General features: G+C 44.5%; 1 protein-coding gene across 1 annotated transcript; it reads right to left on the reverse strand.

Moving 5' to 3' along the window:
- Nucleotides 1-13552: 13552 nt before the first annotated feature.
- Nucleotides 13553-14881, reverse strand: LOC144891968 (uncharacterized). The gene has a single exon (XM_078777083.1). The coding sequence runs from the start codon at nt 14879-14881 to the stop codon at nt 13553-13555; it is 1329 nt and encodes a 442-aa protein (XP_078633209.1).
- Between the last annotated feature and the right edge of the window lie 3867 nt (nt 14882-18748).

Genomic DNA, 18748 nt, shown 5'->3' on the forward strand with positions numbered 1-18748 from the left:
GCTAATTCACCCCAGATACACTTTATTTTGAAATTCCAACTTCTTTCCTGGAAGTCCTTGCAGTATTCATGTTTTATACCTCTCCCACCTCCCCTCAAGCCCTACCCCTCCCACATTTCTCTTGATGTCCCTGCTCTAAAATGTTGTGTTTGTGTCCTTCCCCCTCTCTCCCCATCTTGTCGACCGCTCCCCTTAGTTTGTGTTTTATGTGTCGGTTTGACTTTTTGTGTGATTAATGTTAACTCTTTCACGAGCCTCGATCTTGTATACAAAAAAAAACAAAAAAAATTAAATAAAAAAAACACCGCCAGGCCCTCTTTCTCAAGTTGAGAGTATTTGTTTTCAGCTGCTTCCAGGTTGCGTGAAGCAAAAGCGATGGTGTTCTCTGTTCCATCTGGCATACGATGAGACAACACTGCCCCAACCCCATATGGTGAAGCATCACATGCGAGTAGTCGGTCTTTCTTGGCATCATAATGCACGAGAACCATGGAAAAACTTAACAGTTGTGTGGAAGCCCTGAACGAATCATCTTGCTCTGAACTCCACTTCAAAATGGCTTTTATTATTTAGCATAGCATGGAGTGTCTCGCTCGCTATCAACGCGGGACACAAAGAGAGCAAGAGAATCGCGATGCTCTGCCTTTTCGTTCCTGGTCCTGGAACCTTCCATCTGACGTCACCCGTGCGCTCCAATCAGCGAGTGCCATCGCAGCAGTCCATCACCCTGACCAATCATCACCTCTCGTGGCGGGGCCCCCACAGCCCTGCCTGCTTGGTGCTGCGATGACTCGGCTGGTCGCATCAGTGGTAGTGTTCAATGTCTGAATCCTGGTGGCTTTTATTTAGTATTATTAATTTCGGTGCAAGGCTGGTGTGGTGTGTGTAATAAGGAACAAAGGAAAAACCACGATTTACATACAGGGAATATTCTTATACCCTAAATAATTAGCATAGCCCCACCCCTATCAATGAAGACAATTATACAACCTTTCCGGTCACACGGAGCTGACTTAAGTTACAGGTTTCTTCTTCTTCACGACAGTCGGGGCACACTACCCTAAACAATCCTATCTGGCCTGAAGGTATAGTATTGGTACCCCCCACAAACGTAACAATATTTAAACAAAACCGTGAAAATACACTCTGGGAAAAATCCCTGAAGTGAGGGCGTGGATCTGAGAAAGAAGGAGAAAGGGTTGAAGGAGTCGGGTGGAAACTAGAATTGGAAAGGTGAGTATTGGCTGGAGATGGAAGAAAGAAGTGGAAGAAAATGAGATAAAGGGGGCGGGGCGAGACAACAGCACACGTGGGCGGGGCCCGCGAGGAGAGAAGGGAAAAAAATTGTATTTAAAACGTTAGACAAAGGATAAGATGTTTGGGAGAGTTAGGGGAAAAAAATAAAATCAAAGAAAAAGCAATACAGCGAAGGAAAGAACTTAAATTCACAAAACACCGATGGGGGGAGGGAAGCCTCAAGGTTCCAGGCTGCGCACGCGGTGCGAACAGAAAACGATTAATTACACACAAGTTTGCATGAACAACAAACCAAGACTAACAAGAAACACACAGTAACACATAAGCAATAAAATAACGAGTGGAAATTTGACAAAGACACGAAAGGGAAAATACTGTCATGTGACTACCCTGTGTGGTTCACACCGCAGGGTGACATAGATCACCAAACGAGCTTTACTCCCAGGCGTTCAATCCAAAATGACGGTATTCTTTACACGTGAGGGAAAGGGGGATGACGAACTTACCTGGAAGGTTCCACCCGACGTCCTCGACCCTGCAATAAATCAACTCAAACCGACACGGAATTAAAATGTACAAGTAAATGCCGGCTTTAAAACACGAAATGTCGGTTGCAGAATAAAACACGGCAAAACTAAATTCCTAATTGGAGCACCCCCACACAGACTCGATTGCAACACAAGGGATAAAAGAACTGGAAAATAAATCCGTGTAATTTGTGGCACTTAGCTCAAATCGGCTGGTGTATCTCGTCAGGTATCGTCTGAGGCCTTGGCGGGAAAATGCACGCACTGCACTGCCGTGGGCGCGAACTAGGCCTCGCATACCCGCGTTCGCCCAGCCACGCTCATCTTCATTGTCCTTGTGTGGGAAACCACAGTTCTCGGTCTGCAGCTTTTCCTCCTCACAATCACGATCAAGATGTCGGAACACGACCGTTCGTGCGATGAACCTTCCTTGCGCAAGAGCAATATCGACCGTTCGCTATGGAATCCAGAACAAGAAGCAGAAAATTTCAGCACACGACCGTTCATCACCAGAACCAGAACCCGAGAGAGACAAAATGTCCGCCGCTCCAATTGTTTTGTCCTTGAGGCTCCGATATCATCCCACAACGTCTCCGTCTCCTATCAGCGAGTCTCATCTTAGCAGTCTTTTCGCCAATCAAATCCTGGACCAATCACTGGTCTTCAAGGCATGGCTTCACGAAGCTGCCTGTCCTGTGTGCTCACCAAGTCGGTGTTATCAGCGATAGTGTTTGATGCCTGGTTTCCGGTTGGTTTTTAATTAGTGTGGTTAATGGCCGATTTCTTATTAGGTGGGTGTCGTGTGGTGTCATAGGGAACACAGGAAAAGTTTTGAGGGGCAATTACATACAGGGGATTAATTTTCCCATAATCCCTAGATAATTAACAAACCCCACCCCTCTCATGGGGATGAAGATACACTGACATGACATCCGGTCTGAACGAATTTCCTACTTATGATCCATCAAGATTTCTTCTTCTTCACGGCAGTCAGAGCACACCATTCAATACACTCAACCTGGCTCGAAGGTAATCATTGTCTACCCCCAACAAACGTAACAATACTGAACTTTGATGACGTGGAGAGATCGAAGGATGCCTCTTCTCCAGAGGAACCGGAAGTGAGTATTGCCCCTATTTTAAGGTTATAGTATAAGGTGGAAACACAAGACACACATCACCTCCTCTCAGGGTGTGCAAACTCATGTCAGATCAGCTGCACACACAAAAGCACAACAAAGTATGTCAAGTAATCCACTGGCACAACAACGACAAAAACCTCAATATCTAGTTCCAGAAAACTCATGGAAACATGAACCTAAAACAATACTTCAAAACAAGGCAGTAACGCTCATGTACGAGGGACAACCTAATAATCCCATCGAGCGTGAACAGAGAAAACAAAGTATTGCGACCTGGGTGTGTTCCGTTATCAAGTTGCTTGCGATCGCTTACCAAGCCAGTCGTTCTGTATCAGCCACTTTGAAAACGGAGCAAGCGATTAAGAGTGATCGCAAGATTTTGGGTGATCTCGCGAGATCTTGGAGACGACGTCACGGATTTTCGAAGCTCCACACGGTCTCCACGTTTTCAAAGTTAAGTCTGTTCACAATTGTATTTTGTCGAAACTGTATTCATCTTTCGATGTGTGAACCTATAGTGTGTCCCTTGGGAGTTTCTCGGTGTTTATCTTTCATAAATTAATCGTTTCTGTTTGCCGCGCCACGTGTGAGGCCTAGCAGCCTCAAGCTTCCCCCGTCGAAGTTTGTTCCTTCCTTCGCTGTTTTTGCTAGGTTTTTTTATTTTCCCTTCTCCCCCAAACTTCACCGAACATCTACTCTTTGTCTGACGTTGTAACCCTCCCCCCACCCCCCCCCACCCCAAAAAAAAACAACTTTTATTTCCCTTTCTCCTTGTGTGATTTTGTCCCATCGTGTGCTTTTGCCTCTGTCCACGTGCGCTGTCCCGCCCCGCCCCCACTATCGCCTTACCATCCACCTTTTGCCCTGTTCAAGTGACTCGTGGTTGTCCCTCTAGGCTCCCTCTCCCCATTGGTATTTTTGTGAATATAAGATTGTTCTTCACGGTTCTGTTTAAATATGTTTAAACTTTCCCCTGGAGTGTTTTATTCAGTCGTATATTACAACACGCTGTTTTTCTTCCTATTTAAAAGGCTCCTTTCAATTTCCTCTTCAACTCATTCCATTTCAAAAAAATATTCAATCTCTTATAATTCTTTCTCACTACATGCTCTAAATTCTCATTCATTCCACCCCTCCTCCATCGTTCTGAAATGGATTGCTAACTTGAAAATCACAACAAACCCAATTTGTTAAAAATGTTCATCTTTCATTAATCATCCACTTTCCAAATTCCCCCCTTGCACCTCCCCTCCAAATCTCCCCCCTTGCCCCTCCCCTACAAATCTCCCCCTTGCCCCTCCCCTCCAAATCTCCCCCTTGCCCCTCCCCTCCAAATCTCCCCCATTGCCCCTCCCCTCCTAAACTCCCCCCTTGCCCCTCCCCTCCAAATCTCCCCCCTTGCCCCTCCCCTCCAAATCTCCCCCCTTGCCCCTCCCCTGCCAAACTCCCCCCTTGCCCCTCCCCTCCTAAACTCCCCCCTTGCCCTTGCCCTCCTAAACTCTCCCCTTGCCCCTCCCATTCAAAACTCCCCCCCAACCCCTCCCCTTCAAATCTCCCCCCCAAACATCCCTCCCAAATTCTCCCCCCTCCCACCTCATTCTCAAAGTTGCCTCATCCCCACTTCGTCTCCCTTCTATCTCATACCTCCACCTCCCCCCAACCTTCGACCTTCCTCTGCCCCCCCCCCCCTCAAACAACCCCTCACTGTGCCTCATCCCATCACCATTAAACCTTTCGTCCTCCTCATCCTTCCCTTTCTTGGAACTCTTCTGTAATCTCTGACACACTATCAACTGCTCTTCCTACCTCCCCCTCTTATCCTTCATCTGATCCTACCCCTCCCCTGTCCTGCACCTGATGCTCCCCCTCTCTCCTCATTAACGGTATGGACCTCAAACATCCGGGGCCTTCACTCAAACCTGATTGATCTCTCCATTCAGCTTGCTTCTGACAATCCAGACTTTTTTTTTTTTTTTTTGTATACAAGATCGAGGCTCGTGAAAGAGCGAACATTAATCACACAGAAAGACAAACCGACACATAAAACATATAACATAGGGAGCGGTAGACAAGATGGGGAGAGAGGGGGAAGGACACAAACACAACATTTGAGAGCAGGGACCGAGAGACATGGAGACATCGAGAGATCTGAGAGAGGGCGAGGGCTTTGGGGGGGGGGGGGGGCGTGGGAAGGGGGCAGTGGGAGAGGTATAAAACATATGGACACTGCCAGGACTTCCAGGAAAGAAGTTGGAATTTCAAACAAGGTGGATCTGGGGTGAATTAGCGGGGGTAGAAAAGATCAAGGTTTTGGATGGGGGAAGATAAGAGATGGTGGTGAACAGCTGTTTTAAAGACCTGGAGGGAGGAGTGGGATTGAAGGGAGTGAGGGAGTTTGTTCCAGAGGCGGGAGAAAAGAGGAATGAAAGAGTGAAGGTGAGCGGAGAGCCGAGATTTCGGCAGTTTAACCATCAGAGGGTTGCTGGCAGATCTTGGTGCGACCTGTAGGAATATTTTCGGGACAGAGCACAGAGAGAGCTGGGGGTGCAAGGCCGGAGAGGAGTCGGTAGAAGACAGAAAGACCACCTACCTGCCTGCGGTGAGTGAGTGAAAGGCCCTCAGAGATAGCTTCATCGTGGGAGATTCCAATAATTCTGAAAGCTTTGGTTTCAACAGCGTGAAGCCGAGCTAGGTGTGAGGCAGGAGCACCGGCCCATAGGGGAGAACAGTATTCCATTGAGCTGCGGATGAAAGCCTTGTATGTGGTGAGGAGCTCAGGTGTGCCGAGGAAGGACTTCGCACGACGGAGGATGCCCAGTCGGCGACTGGCTTTGGAGGCCAGCTTGGAAATGTGGTTTTCCCAAGAAAGATCATGGCAGATAGTGAGACCCAAAATCTTGAGCGACAGAACTTCTTGGAGAGGATTGTTGAGAAAGTAGATGGGAGGGTTGTCCAGTCGATCTTTTCGGAGAGACATAGTAAGAGTGTGAGATTTGTGAGACTTGATCTGCTTAACAGAAACTTTCCTCCTTCAAGATGTCTCTGATTCCTCAATATCTCTTCCTGGTTACTCCCTCCTCCGGTATGATAGACCTGAGCCTCGTCCTGGTGGTGGGGTGACTATCTTTATCAAAAACTCTCTTCCTCACTCTGCTTGCACTGCCCTCTCTCCACCCCACCCCCACGAGTACCTCTGGCTACGGCTTCCTCTCCGCTCCCACCTTTTGTTTATATGTGTTCTGTACCATCCTCCAAACAGTGATGACTCCATTTACATTTCGCTGTCGGACAACATGGACCAACTTCTATCAACTCATCCAAACTCTCTCTTCCTCATATGTGGCGACTTCAACTGTCATCATGCCAGCTGGCTGGGTGTGGGTTCCTCTCTCCCCAGCCATGGCATCTCAGCAAAGGACTTCTGCGACTCATTGGGACTGACACAATCTGTCAATTTCCCGACCCGGATCTCAGTCAATGGAGTATCTTCTCTTCTGGCCTTGGTTATGACTAACTTCCCTGCAAATGTCTGCTGCTCTTCTTCTGCTCCAATCGGTTCTTCTGATCATGTGCTTGTTAAAGTGGCCATCTCTCTGGCCATTCTCAGAGAGCCTCCTCATCGCCGACGAGTCTGGAATTTCACTCAGGTCGACTGGCACGGGCTGCAAGCAGCCATCAATCACCCGGACTGGTCTCCCATCTCTACTGCCTCTGACATCAATACTTCCTGGGAATTCTTCCAAAGCAAACTGCTCTCTCTCATGCACAGATTTATCCCATCTCATCTTCAGTTGTCTTACCCTTCCTCCCGTCCATGGTACACTGAATCTTGTGGTGAGGCAGTTGCCCTGAAACAACTTGCCTTTGCCTCTTGGAAGGCTAATCCAACTGAAGGCAATCTCAGTTCCTTCCACCAAGCTCGGAACAAGTGTGTGTCTACACTCAGGAGTGCCAGGAAGCACTATCTCTCCACACTCAAGATTGAACTCTCAAACCTGTCTCCTTCCTCCAAATCCTGGTGGCGTCTGGTCAAATCCGTTTCTGGTGTTTGTTCCCCCTCCATCCCCTCCCTTACCTCAAATGGCTACACAGTTGACACAGCACATGACAAAGCCGAATGCCTCAACTCTGTGTTTGCCTCAAAATATTGTGTCCCAAACCCATCTCTCTCTGTTCCCACCTTTCCCAGTCGAACCCAACTGCTCCTGGACTCCGTGTCCTTCTCTCCTGACAAGGTGGAGAAGTTTTTGTCAAACCTCGACTCTGATTCTGCAAATGGACCAGACGGCATCAGCCCACGGGTCCTAAAATCCTGCTCTGTCGCTCAATCTCACCCTCTCTCTGTTCTTTTCACCCTCTCTTTTGCTCAAGGTCATCTGCCTGCATCTTGGAAATCAGCAAACATTACCGCTTAACACCAAAAGGTGCAAAAACAGATCCTTGCAACTACAGACCAATCAGCCTGCTTCCAATTATCAGCAAAGTCGGGGGCATCATTGCTTCGGGTATCAAATCCTTCCTCTTCTCCAATGGCTTGATCTCTGATCATCAATTTGGATTCAGACCACGTCATTCTACTCTGGACATGTTGCTTCTGCTGTCTCAACAATGGATGGAGGTCCTCAATGCCAAAGAGGAAATCAGAGCTGTCTCACTTGACATATCACGTGCCTTCGATACGGTCTGGCACCCAGCTATGCTCAACAAACTCTCCTCCTATGGTATCCATGGAAATCTCCACTCATGGCTTGTGGACTTCCTCTCTGGTTGTGGGCAACGTGTGGCCCTGAATGGATTTCTCTCATCTCCCCTTCATGTTCTGGCTGGAGTTCCCCAAGGTAGTGTTCTGGGCCCTATGCTATTTCTGATCTTCATCAATGATCTCTCAGACTCTCTGGAAAATCCTCTCTATCTCTTTGCTGATGACTCCACTATCTGCCGCTCCATCCCTCATCCCTCAGATCGGCAGTCTGCAGCCTCCTCACTCTCTGCAGACCTGGACAAAATCACAGACTGGTCAAACAAGTGGAACATGTCTTTCAATCCTGACAAATCTCACACTCTTACAATGTCTCTCCGAAAGGACCGACTGGAAAACCCTCCCATCTACTTTCTCAACAATCCTCTCCAAGAAGTTCTGTCGTTCAAGCATTTGGGTCTCACTATCTGCTATGATCTTTCTTGGGAAAACCACATTTCCAAGCTGGCCTCCAAAGCCAGTCGCCGACTGGGCATCCTCCGTCGTGCGAAGTCCTTCCTTGGCACACCTGAGCTCCTCACCACATACAAGGCTTTCATCCGCAGCTCAATGGAATACTGTTCCCCCCTCTGGACCTGCCTCACACCTAGCTCGGCTTCACGCTGTTGAAACCAAAGCTTTCAGAATCATTGGAATCTCCTGCGATGAAGTTAACTCCGAGGGCCTTTCACTCAGTCACCGCAGGCAGGTTGGTGGTCTTTCTGTCTTCTACCGACTCTACTCCGGCCTTGCACCCCCAGCTCTCTCTGTGCTCTCTGTCCCCCCAATATTCCTTCAGGTCGCACAAGATCTGCCTGCAACCCTCTTATGGTTAAACTGCCAAAATCTAGGCTCTCTGCTCACCTTCACTCTTTCATTCCCCTTTTCTCCCGCCTCTGGAACAAACTCCCCCACTCCCTTCAATCGCACTCCTCCCTCCAGGTCTTTAAAACAGCTGTTCACCACGATCTCTTATCTTACCCCATCCAAAACCTTGATCTTTTCTACCCCCGCTAATACACCCCAGATACACTTTTTTTTTTTGGAAATTCCAACTTCTTTCCTGGAAGTCCTTGCAGTGTTCAAATGTTTTATACCTGTCCCACCTCCCCCCAAGCCCTCCCCCTCACACATCTCTCTCGATGTACCTGTTCTCAAATGTTGTGTTTGTGTCCTTCCCCCTCTCCCCCCATCTTGTCTACCGCTCCCCTTGTTTTTTGTGTTTTATGTGTCGGATTGACTTTTTGTGTGATTAATGTTAGCTCTTTCACGAGCCTCGATCTTGTATACAAAAAAGAAAATAAAAATAAAAAGATAACTACTTGGTTATGTTGACAAAAATGGCTGCCATAGTCGGATTCAGAACGATACCACAACCAATGAATTCCTGTAATATACACTCATCATATATACAGGTCTAAAGTCGTTCGGGTCGAAAGCTGTCGAAGCAGTTTAAAGGATTTCGAGATTTAAAAGGTACTTATGGGTGTGTTCAACATGGCCTTCAATGATTGGTTTTGAATGTATTACTTCCTCGCTTGTTTGTAAGGTCGATGTTTATTGGCCAAAATAAATTCTTGCGAATGAAGTGTGGTTTTATTCATATTTGAAAAACATGGTGACATTAAGAGAGCATGATTGATTACAAAAATCGTGAGTTGGAGCAAATGTTACCAAGAAATGTGGAGCTTCCAATAGCGAGGATGGATGGGCACATTATCACAGTCGTAGAAAAAGGGAAATTAGGCAGAAAACGGTTGTAAGACATTTATGGACACCATGAAGAAAAACAAGTTTTTGCAAAAACAACAATCAAGAAATGTTCAAAGCATTTTCAGCCATCTTCCACCCAGTTGTTATCACTTTAAAATGTCGATCCTGGAATTTTCACAGTTCAAACCGATTATAGTTGAAAGTGTCAAAGCACATCTGCACCGTCCATGTGAAAGTTGTGCACACGACCTCTGCTTGACCATAAATAACACTTTCCACAGTTGGTGACACTGAATGAAATTGTAATATCTCACCGTTTGTCCACGCTAGATGCTGTGTGAGGTTTTCACAAGCTGAACTTGATAAAGACTCGAACAAGGACTGAACCTCTGGCATAAATTTTTAACATGTCAACAAAGATTAGAATTAAAGGATCCCAGATAGAAAAACATGGACTTCACTGTCGTTGTAAAATGAGGGGATGTGGAAAAGAGAGGATACAAAACAACTTTAAAAATTGTTGAAATAACTTTGGTGCCTTTATGATGATTTTGCCAATTTGCATTGATTAAATGGAAGGTAAAATTACCTTGTTTGTGCCAGGTTTCTTGTGAAATAAAATCATTGTTAATGTATGAATTGATAGTTCAAGTGAAAGAATATTTCCAACCTTGACGAAAAATAATTAAGTTGTGGAGAAAAAGAAACTCATTTGGCAAAGCATTTACAAACTTGTTGGCCAGAAAAGAATTCCCATAGAAAATACTCCTGATCATGACCTGCTCAACAAAATACTCCTGCTCACGACCAGCCACTTTTTCTCCTTGTCTCCACTCATAGGCCCATCCTTTTCTCATTTGACACTGGCATCCACCGCACTTGCTTACATCCTCTCGATCTGGGACTTTGTTTCCCGATGGGGGTGAAGTGGCGAAATATATTCTTCCTCTGGGGATGGGTTGGCAAACTTTTACTCAGTTGTCATCCATAACTGCCGTTGGAATTTCCGTGTTGAGCCATAGTCTGAATTAAACCTTGATGCACAGTGTCACTCTTCACAACAGTACCATCACAGCAGCAGTATCAGCAGTACAGCAGATGAGGACATCATGGCCTTCGGCTCCTTGAAAAGTGTGGCTCCAGCTCCTTTTGAGGGGCTAGGCATCTTTTGGCTGCCAGTTATGCACATTCATCATCGTCTGTTGACGACATCTTTTCTTTGAAAACTCAGACCATGTGAAAGTCAAACAATAAATTGTACATCCCTCGCTGTTGTTTTTATACTCGCAGTGTTTTCAAAATAGTTATACCCACATGTGTTGCAGTTTCTCATGTTCAGCAGTTATGTCTCCAACTTACAGCAATACCCATTTTTGGGGAAGAGGGAAGTTCTTCAAGAACTCAAAATTTCCACATCCTTTTTTGGTAAAGGATCATAATTCATGAACCAGATTGTGAAACTTCATTCTCATAACTTTGTTCCAAGGGCTCTTTTTAGAATCCTCAATGAACCTCTGACAGCCTCCACTTCTCGCTCATTTGTCGTGATATTCCCCGGAATGCTTTTTAAGTGCTCAATAAGGCTTTTTTTGATCATCCCTGTTGCTCTTGACTATGACTGGTACAATTTCAGCTTTCTTCAAATTCCAAGACCTCTTCACCTCATTTTTCAGATCCTGGCATTTGAGCATTTTCTTGGTTTCTGAAACATTTAGTCCAAAGTCATTGGGAACCAAAACCTCAATCAACAGTGGCGTCTTTTCCTTTTTGTGTTTGAGCATTATGACCGGACACAATGCTCCGCCTGCAATGCCTACACTTGATAGGATAATTTTGTCATGCATGAAAAATGTATGCATGTATGTGTTCATTTTCAAGGATCGAGTTTGGTTTGTTTCCATGATTGATCTGAGACCGGAATGTTGAAATGTTTGCAGATGCACCAGTGGATTACTCCGCAGACGTCGTCATATCTTTCTGTGTACAACTGTTCCGACATGATTTTTTTACATCCCAAAAGAAGGTGACTGGTACTTTCTGTTTCTATTCCACAAAATATGTATTTGTCTGATTGGCTCAATTCCACCATTTTCTTGAAGCCAGTACTGTAGTAACCCCAGACTTGGGCATTTATGATGACTCGTTCACCATCCCAATAATTTGACGTCTCCTTAGCCATTCCAATAAGCCTTCCTTATCAACCCCTGTTCTGCAAGCTCTTTTTTGAAATGAATCTTCCTGCTTTTTTGTCATTCTCTCATTTGTCATCATATATATGCTGTATTTCTGTTTGTAGTCTTCCTTTTTTGGTTCACGAGTTATCAAGTGACCACTATATTCGTCATGTGTGTGTGTGTGTCTGTCTGTGTCTGTGTGTGTGTCTGTCTGTCTGTCCGCAGCATAACTACCCGATGATATCATCCGATCTTGATGAAACTTGGGTGGGAGGTTGATATCATGATCTAGTTGTGTCCTGCCAAGAGTGGGCGTATTGCGCCCATTGTGGGCGGAGTCACGCCCGAAAAGGATGTCTTTTTAGGGGGTAATCGATTTCAAGCTACATCTTCTCCGAGGGCTTTGGTGGAATCTGAGAGGGGTTTCGATATTTGGTTCGGCCAATGTCATGTGTCCAGCTCCACAGAGCTCGATTTTTAATTTTTCATGTTTTTCTTTTTTCATTTCATTTCATTTTTCACCGAATTTTTGGTATTGTGTAGTTAACTAACCTCATAACTGATTAAACATTATTTTCTGTCATTTCAAGGTCAGTAACCTCCGTTTTGACATTTCCGAGGCTGGCCTGTCCGGGCCTGTTTCGGTTATAGTCTGTCCTTTGTCATTGAATACCGCTCGCTCGTGAACCATCGTCGTCTCCTGACTTATCTTCTTTGCGATCATTGGGGATGTATTTGTTTCTGTTTCTTTTTCCTGTGAAGTATCCTGCACTTGCACATGCTTTTGAAAGTTTGTTCCTAAATGGATTAAGGATGCCTTTTCTGATTTTTTGTGTTTGTGCTCATGCACCATCCGACCGCCTCCAGCTTCTTGTCTCGGCAGGTAAAACCTAGGAATGCATTGGTTTTTGTTAAATAGCTTATGATTAGTTAGAAGTTCCCTTGTTTTGGTGTCAAAGTTGTTGATCTCCAATTGTGGCCAGTTTATAATTGCACACCTATACTGGAATACCGGTACTGTGAGTTTGTTGATCGTTTTGATTTTGTTCATTGGATAGAGTAATGACTTCAGAATTAGTCTTATTCTATATCGATACTCTTTGCTGATTATTTTACGCATTTGTTTTTATGTTGTACATGGGGACCTTCTTCTATTCCAAGGTTTTTGTTGGATACTTCTTTTTCTAGTTCCGGTATTGTTGTACTTTCGCCACCATATATATGTCGCCACCAAAGTTGTACTTTCTAGTTCCGGTAAATAGGCTATATCGATTGAGATATTGTGTGTTCTTTTTGTTTTACCAGATAGAAATGTAGATTTGGCACATTTTTCCAAGATCAAATTCCATTCAAATGTCCTCCATGTAGCGCATTACTCATTTAAGTTGATCAGCCAATTTGTTATCATGTGGTGCGAAGAATTTTAGAGCAACCATGTACAGTAGTGTGTCATCTTTCTAGGTTCTTCAGTCATTTTTCTGTTGCATGTTAGATTGTATCAGTGTCCTTGTTCATTAATGAGGTTACTCATGGGTCCAGAGCCAGACAAAACAGGAGGGGGGAAGGGCTGTCACCTTTGTAAGATACCACGATGTAGTTTCACCCCTGCGACATTTTGTTTCTACTTCCGTAGTTCTCTGTAGAACTTTTTTGGGTTGTTTTCAAACTGTTGATTTTGCTTTCTTCTGTTTTTTGGCCTCATCATAGTTTTTTTTAATTCTCCCTGCTATCTGCTGGAGCTTATTATTGCCAGCTGATGGTTCTAGTCCATTGTTTTCAATGTTGTAGTTCTGTTTTATTTGCTTGATTTTCTTGAGCTTCGGACTTCTGTTTCCCTTCATGAATTATTCTACTTGTCCCGTTTCCTTCCTTAGTTGGACTCTCTGCTTCTTCGGTCTCTGCTCCCATGGTTGTGTTTTCTTTCCAGTCAGATTATCAGATCTATCTTTTTTGCATTGTTTGCCTGTTATTTCTCTTGGACATGCAGTGCTTCTGCAAAACTCACATCTCATCTGTGTGTATTTTTTGATGTCTTATTAATGTTGATCTTTGAACAAAAGCCTGAAGACACACAGAACACTTGTGCGGCTTCTCTCCAGTGTGCGTTTTTTGATGTTGGTGCAAATATGATGAGCGTGCAAAATCCTTGTTGCAAACAGAACACTTGTATGGCTTCTCTCCTGTGTGTATTTTTTCATGTTGTTGCAAATATGATGAAAAAGCAAAATCCTTGTTGCAAACAGAACACTTGTATGGTTTCTCTTCCGTGTGTGTCCTTTGGTGCTTTATTAATGCTGCTCTTTCAACAAATGCTTTAAGACAAACAGAACACTTGTAAGGCTTCTCTCCCATGTGTATTTTTTCATGTAGATGCAAATATGATGAAAGAGCAAAATTCTTGTTGCAAACAGAACACTTGTAAGGCTTTTCTCCTGTGTGTAGTTTTTGATGCTTTATTAATGTTCCTCTTTCAACAAATGCTTTAAGACACACAGGACACTTGTGTGGCTTCTCTCCTGTGTGCATTTTTTGATGTGGACGAAAATGTGATGAATGAGCAAAATCCTTGTTGCAAACAGAACACTTGTAAGGTTTCTCTCCCGTGTGTATTTTTTTATGTTGATGCAAATACGATGAATGAGCAAAATCCTTGTTGCAAACAGTACACTTGTATGGCTTCACTCCCGTGTGTAGTCTCAGATGATTTATTAATGTTGCTTTGTGACAAAATGCCCTAAGACACACAGAACACTTGTGTGGCTTTTCTCCAGTGTGTATTTTTTCATGTTGACGCAAATATGATGAACAAGTAAAATCCTTGTTGCAAACAGAACACGTATGGGGTTTCTCTCCCATATGTATGTTTTGATGTTGATGCAAATGTTTTGAAGAAGCAAAATCCTTGTTGCAAACAGAACACTTGTAAGGCTTCTCTCCCGTGTGTAGTCTCAGATGATCTATTAATGTTGCTTTATGACCAAATGCCTTAAGACACACAGAACACTTGTGTGGCTTCTCTCCTGTGTGTATTCTTTGATGTTGATACAAATATGATGAAAAAGCAAAATCCTTGTTGCAAACAGAACACTTGTAAGGCTTCTCTCCTGTGTGTAGTCTAAGATGATCTATTAATGTTGCTTTATGACCAAATGCCTTAAGACACACAGGACACTTGTGTGGCTTCTCTCCTGTGTGTATTCGTTGATGTCGAGACAAATTTGATGAAGAAGCAAAACCATTGCTGCAAACAGAACATTTGTATGGTCCTTTACTGCCATGAATATTATTGAGGGTTGCTGAACAGCTTTTACAACTGCGGTTGGAAAACATGCTGCTAAACGTGTCATTTTCTTGACAAACAGTGTGTGTCATGTGAAGATTTAAAACTTCTGAGCAGAACAACTGGGAACAGTTGTAACAAGAAACCAGTTCCATTTGTTTCACTGGAAAGACAAATCACAAAAAGTATTCAAAATTCACCAAAACGTTAAAATGTTGCAGAATTGACATGTATGTCACTCAGATTAGATTAAACATTTGCCATATTTCGGCCCTGCACTCCATGGTGAAGCTCCACATCAACGCTTCAAAAAATGGTGGAATTTTCGTTATTCTCAAATGTGTCGGACAGTGACTGCGTAAACACAAACGAACTAACCCGAGGTTATTCAATTATACTGGGCAGTGGATAGTAATGTGTGATGTGCGGTCCTTATTTATATTTTCTAAGGTCTCCCTTTATCCCCTCATAGGGATGGATGAAGGATGGGTAGTCGGTTGAAAGGGAAGAATATGCAGGCCAAGATGAGAGAAGGTATAAGATCAACCTTCCACGAACCAAGCCTCAACAAGAGCAAAATTTGTGCCTCAACCAATGATTTTTAAACCTTGGTCTGTGCAACCCATCTGGAAAACCCATCAGCTTACTTGCAATCATCAGCAAGGTCATGGATTCCATCATCGTAGCAGACATCAAATCCTTACTCTTCTCCAATGGCCTGACATCTGACCATCAGTCTTGATTCAGACCAGGTCATGCTACATTGGACTTTCTGCTTTGACTCTCCCATCAATGGATGAAGGCCCTCAATGTCAAGCATGAGATCAGGTCTGTTTCTGGAAATATTTGGAGCATTCGATACAGTCCGAACCCCCGTCTTGCTGTCCAAACTCTCTGCCTCTGGCACACAAGCTGAATCCCACACTTGGATTTTTGACTTGGACTCCATTCTCGAAGCCGTGTGGCTCTCAGTGGGATCCCTTCATCTCCTGTCCCTGTCAAGGCTTGAGTACCAAAAGGCAGTGTTATGGGCCCCATTCTATTCCTAATCTTCATAAACGATCTCTCTGACTATTTGGAAGACCCCCTTTATCATTTACCATGAAGTCTCCCATCCTTGACAAAGGCAGGCTGCAGCCTCTTGTGGGAGGAATTCTAAGCATAATAAAGTAGGTGATTTATCACCTGCATTATGACCGAAATTATTTTATCAGGATAGAAAATCGTGCACTGTTGGACTCCTACAGAGGGAGTGCAAGACCAACTCTCGTCTTGGTTCTTTACAAACCAAGCAATGGTATATCAATTTGGTGTAATTAGTATGTACTGTAATTATATTTCTGTTTGAATAAGAGTGATCTTGTAGATACATCATGTGCTTTAATTCATCTGTACTGTGTTACATACTATGGTTCATCTTACTATAATTCACCAAATGTCGGTCCGTCTGTTCCCAGGTACCGCAAAAACGGCTGAACCGATCGCAACAAAATTTTGGGTGGGTAATCCTGGGACCGCCTGGAGTAAAATAAGCTGTATTGTTTTTCCAATTTTTTCCCAGTTTTTCCAATTTCCAATTTTTCCAAACACGATGGAATAATATTTACCGATATGAACAGTGATGTGGTTTTTATTGAAAATCTACAAATACTGTTTAGATTTTGATGATTTGCGTGTGATATGATTAAACGGATGTTTATATAAATCGTTTAAAATAAAAAAAGCCTTCAATTTCTGATATTTTGCCTTTTCATTTGGGCCTCCCAAATGAAGCCCCGCCCACCGTTGTTCGTCTTACGATAATTCACCAAATGTCTGTCTGTCTGTCTGTTCCCAGGTACCGCAAAAACGGCTGAACCGATCGCAACGAAATTTTGGGTGGGTAATCCTGGGACCCCCGGGAGTAAAATCTATATATATAAAACACAGTTTGTGTGTGCGTGTGTGTGTATGTGTGTGTGTGTGTGTGTGTGTGTGTGTGTGTGTGTGTGTGTGTGTGCGTATGTAATGTTACCGATAGACTCCTAAACGGAGAGGCTCACGTACTTGATATTTGGCACAGACATGGCCATTGAGCCTGGGACGAACATGGCTGACCTAAAAATGTATTTCATAATATGCTTTTACCATATTTTTACCTCAGCGCGAAATATTATGACTGGAATCTGACCGGTCGCAGAGCAGCGCGCTGATTCGCTCAGAGCGATCACGTGATGTTCCCTGCCGCCATTAACTCAGTTACGTGTTCGCACGTATTTCAGAGCGAAAAGCAATTGCCTTTTTTCACATTTAAGCGACGAACATTGCCATTCACACCACATAGGTTTTTTCCCCTTTCATCTTTAGATTCATATTTTTTGCCATAACGTAGCGCATTATGGCTCTCTCGAGCTCGAGTTAGCCAATCACCTGGGAGCATGAGGCCACGTTGGCCACGCCCACGACAGGACGCAGAGTTGCAATCGATCGCTCAGAGCGATCACGTGATGTTCCTTGCCGCGCGACTATCTATAGATATCACTCAGATCCCTCACAATCGACCACCACCACCTCCTCCTGCAATACTAAATATCACTCAGATCCCTCACAATCGACCACCACCCCCTCCTACAATACTAAATATCACCCAGATCCCTTGGAATCGACCACCACCTCCTCCTACAATATTAAATATCACCCAGATCCCTTGGAATCGACCACCACCTCCTCCTCCTGCAATACTAAATATCACTCAGATCTCTCACAATCGACCACCACCACCTCATCCTGCAATACTAAATATCACTCAGATCCCTCACAATCGACCACCACCACCTCCTACAATACTAAATATCACTCAGATTTTTTTTTTTTTTTTTTTTTGTTTTGTATACAAGATCGAGGCTCGTGAAAGAGCGAACATTAATCACACAGAAAGACAAACCGACACATAAAACATATAACATAGGGAGCGGTAGACAAGATGGGGAGAGAGGGGGAAGGACACAAACACAACATTTGAGAGCAGGGACCGAGAGACATGGAGACATCGAGAGATCTGAGAGAGGGCGAGGGCTTTGGGGGGGGGGGGGGGCGTGTGAAGGGGGCGGTGGGAGAGGTATGAAACATATGGACACTGCCAGGACTTCCAGGAAAGAAGTTGGAATTTCAAACAAGGTGGATCTGGGGTGAATTAGCGGGGGTAGAAAAGATCAAGGTTTTGGATGGGGGAAGATAAGAGATGGTGGTGAACAGCTGTTTTAAAGACCTGGAGGGAGGAGTGGGATTGAAGGGAGTGAGGGAGTTTGTTCCAGAGGCGGGAGAAAAGAGGAATGAAAGAGTGAAGGTGAGCAGAGAGCCGAGATTTCGGCAGTTTAACCATCAGAGGGTTGCTGGCAGATCTTGTGCGACCTGTAGGAATATTTGGGGGCGACCTGTAGGATCCCTCACAATCGACCACCACTCCCTCCTACAATACCAAATATCACTCAGATCCCTCACAATCGACCACCACCCCCTCCTACAATACTAAATATCACCCAGATCCCTTGGAATCGACCACCACCCCCTCCTACAATACTAAATATCACCCAGATCCCTTGGAATCGACCACCACCCCCTCGTACAATACTAAATATCACCCAGATCCCTTGGAATCGACCACCACCTCCTCCTGCAATACTAAATATCACCCAGATCCCTTGGAATCGACCACCACCTCCTCCTACAATACTATATATCACTCAGATCCCTTGGAATCGACCACCACCTCCTCCTACAATACTATATATCACTCAGATCCCTTGGAATCGACCACCACCTCCTCCTACAATACTAAATATCACCCAGATCCCTTGGAATCGACCACCACCCCCTCCTACAATACTAAATATCACCCAGATCCCTTGGAATCGACCACCACCTCCTCCTACAATACT

Source organism: Myxine glutinosa, chromosome 5 (assembly GCF_964187855.1).
Source record: "Myxine glutinosa chromosome 5, kmMyxGlut1.1, whole genome shotgun sequence".
Classification (NCBI taxonomy): domain Eukaryota; kingdom Metazoa; phylum Chordata; class Myxini; order Myxiniformes; family Myxinidae; genus Myxine; species Myxine glutinosa.

What these genes read in the sequence shown, in the direction of transcription:
- LOC144891968 (XM_078777083.1), bottom strand. Translation starts at nt 14,881, where the DNA reads ATGTTTTCCAACCGCAGTTGTAAAAGCTGTTCAGCAACCCTCAATAAT.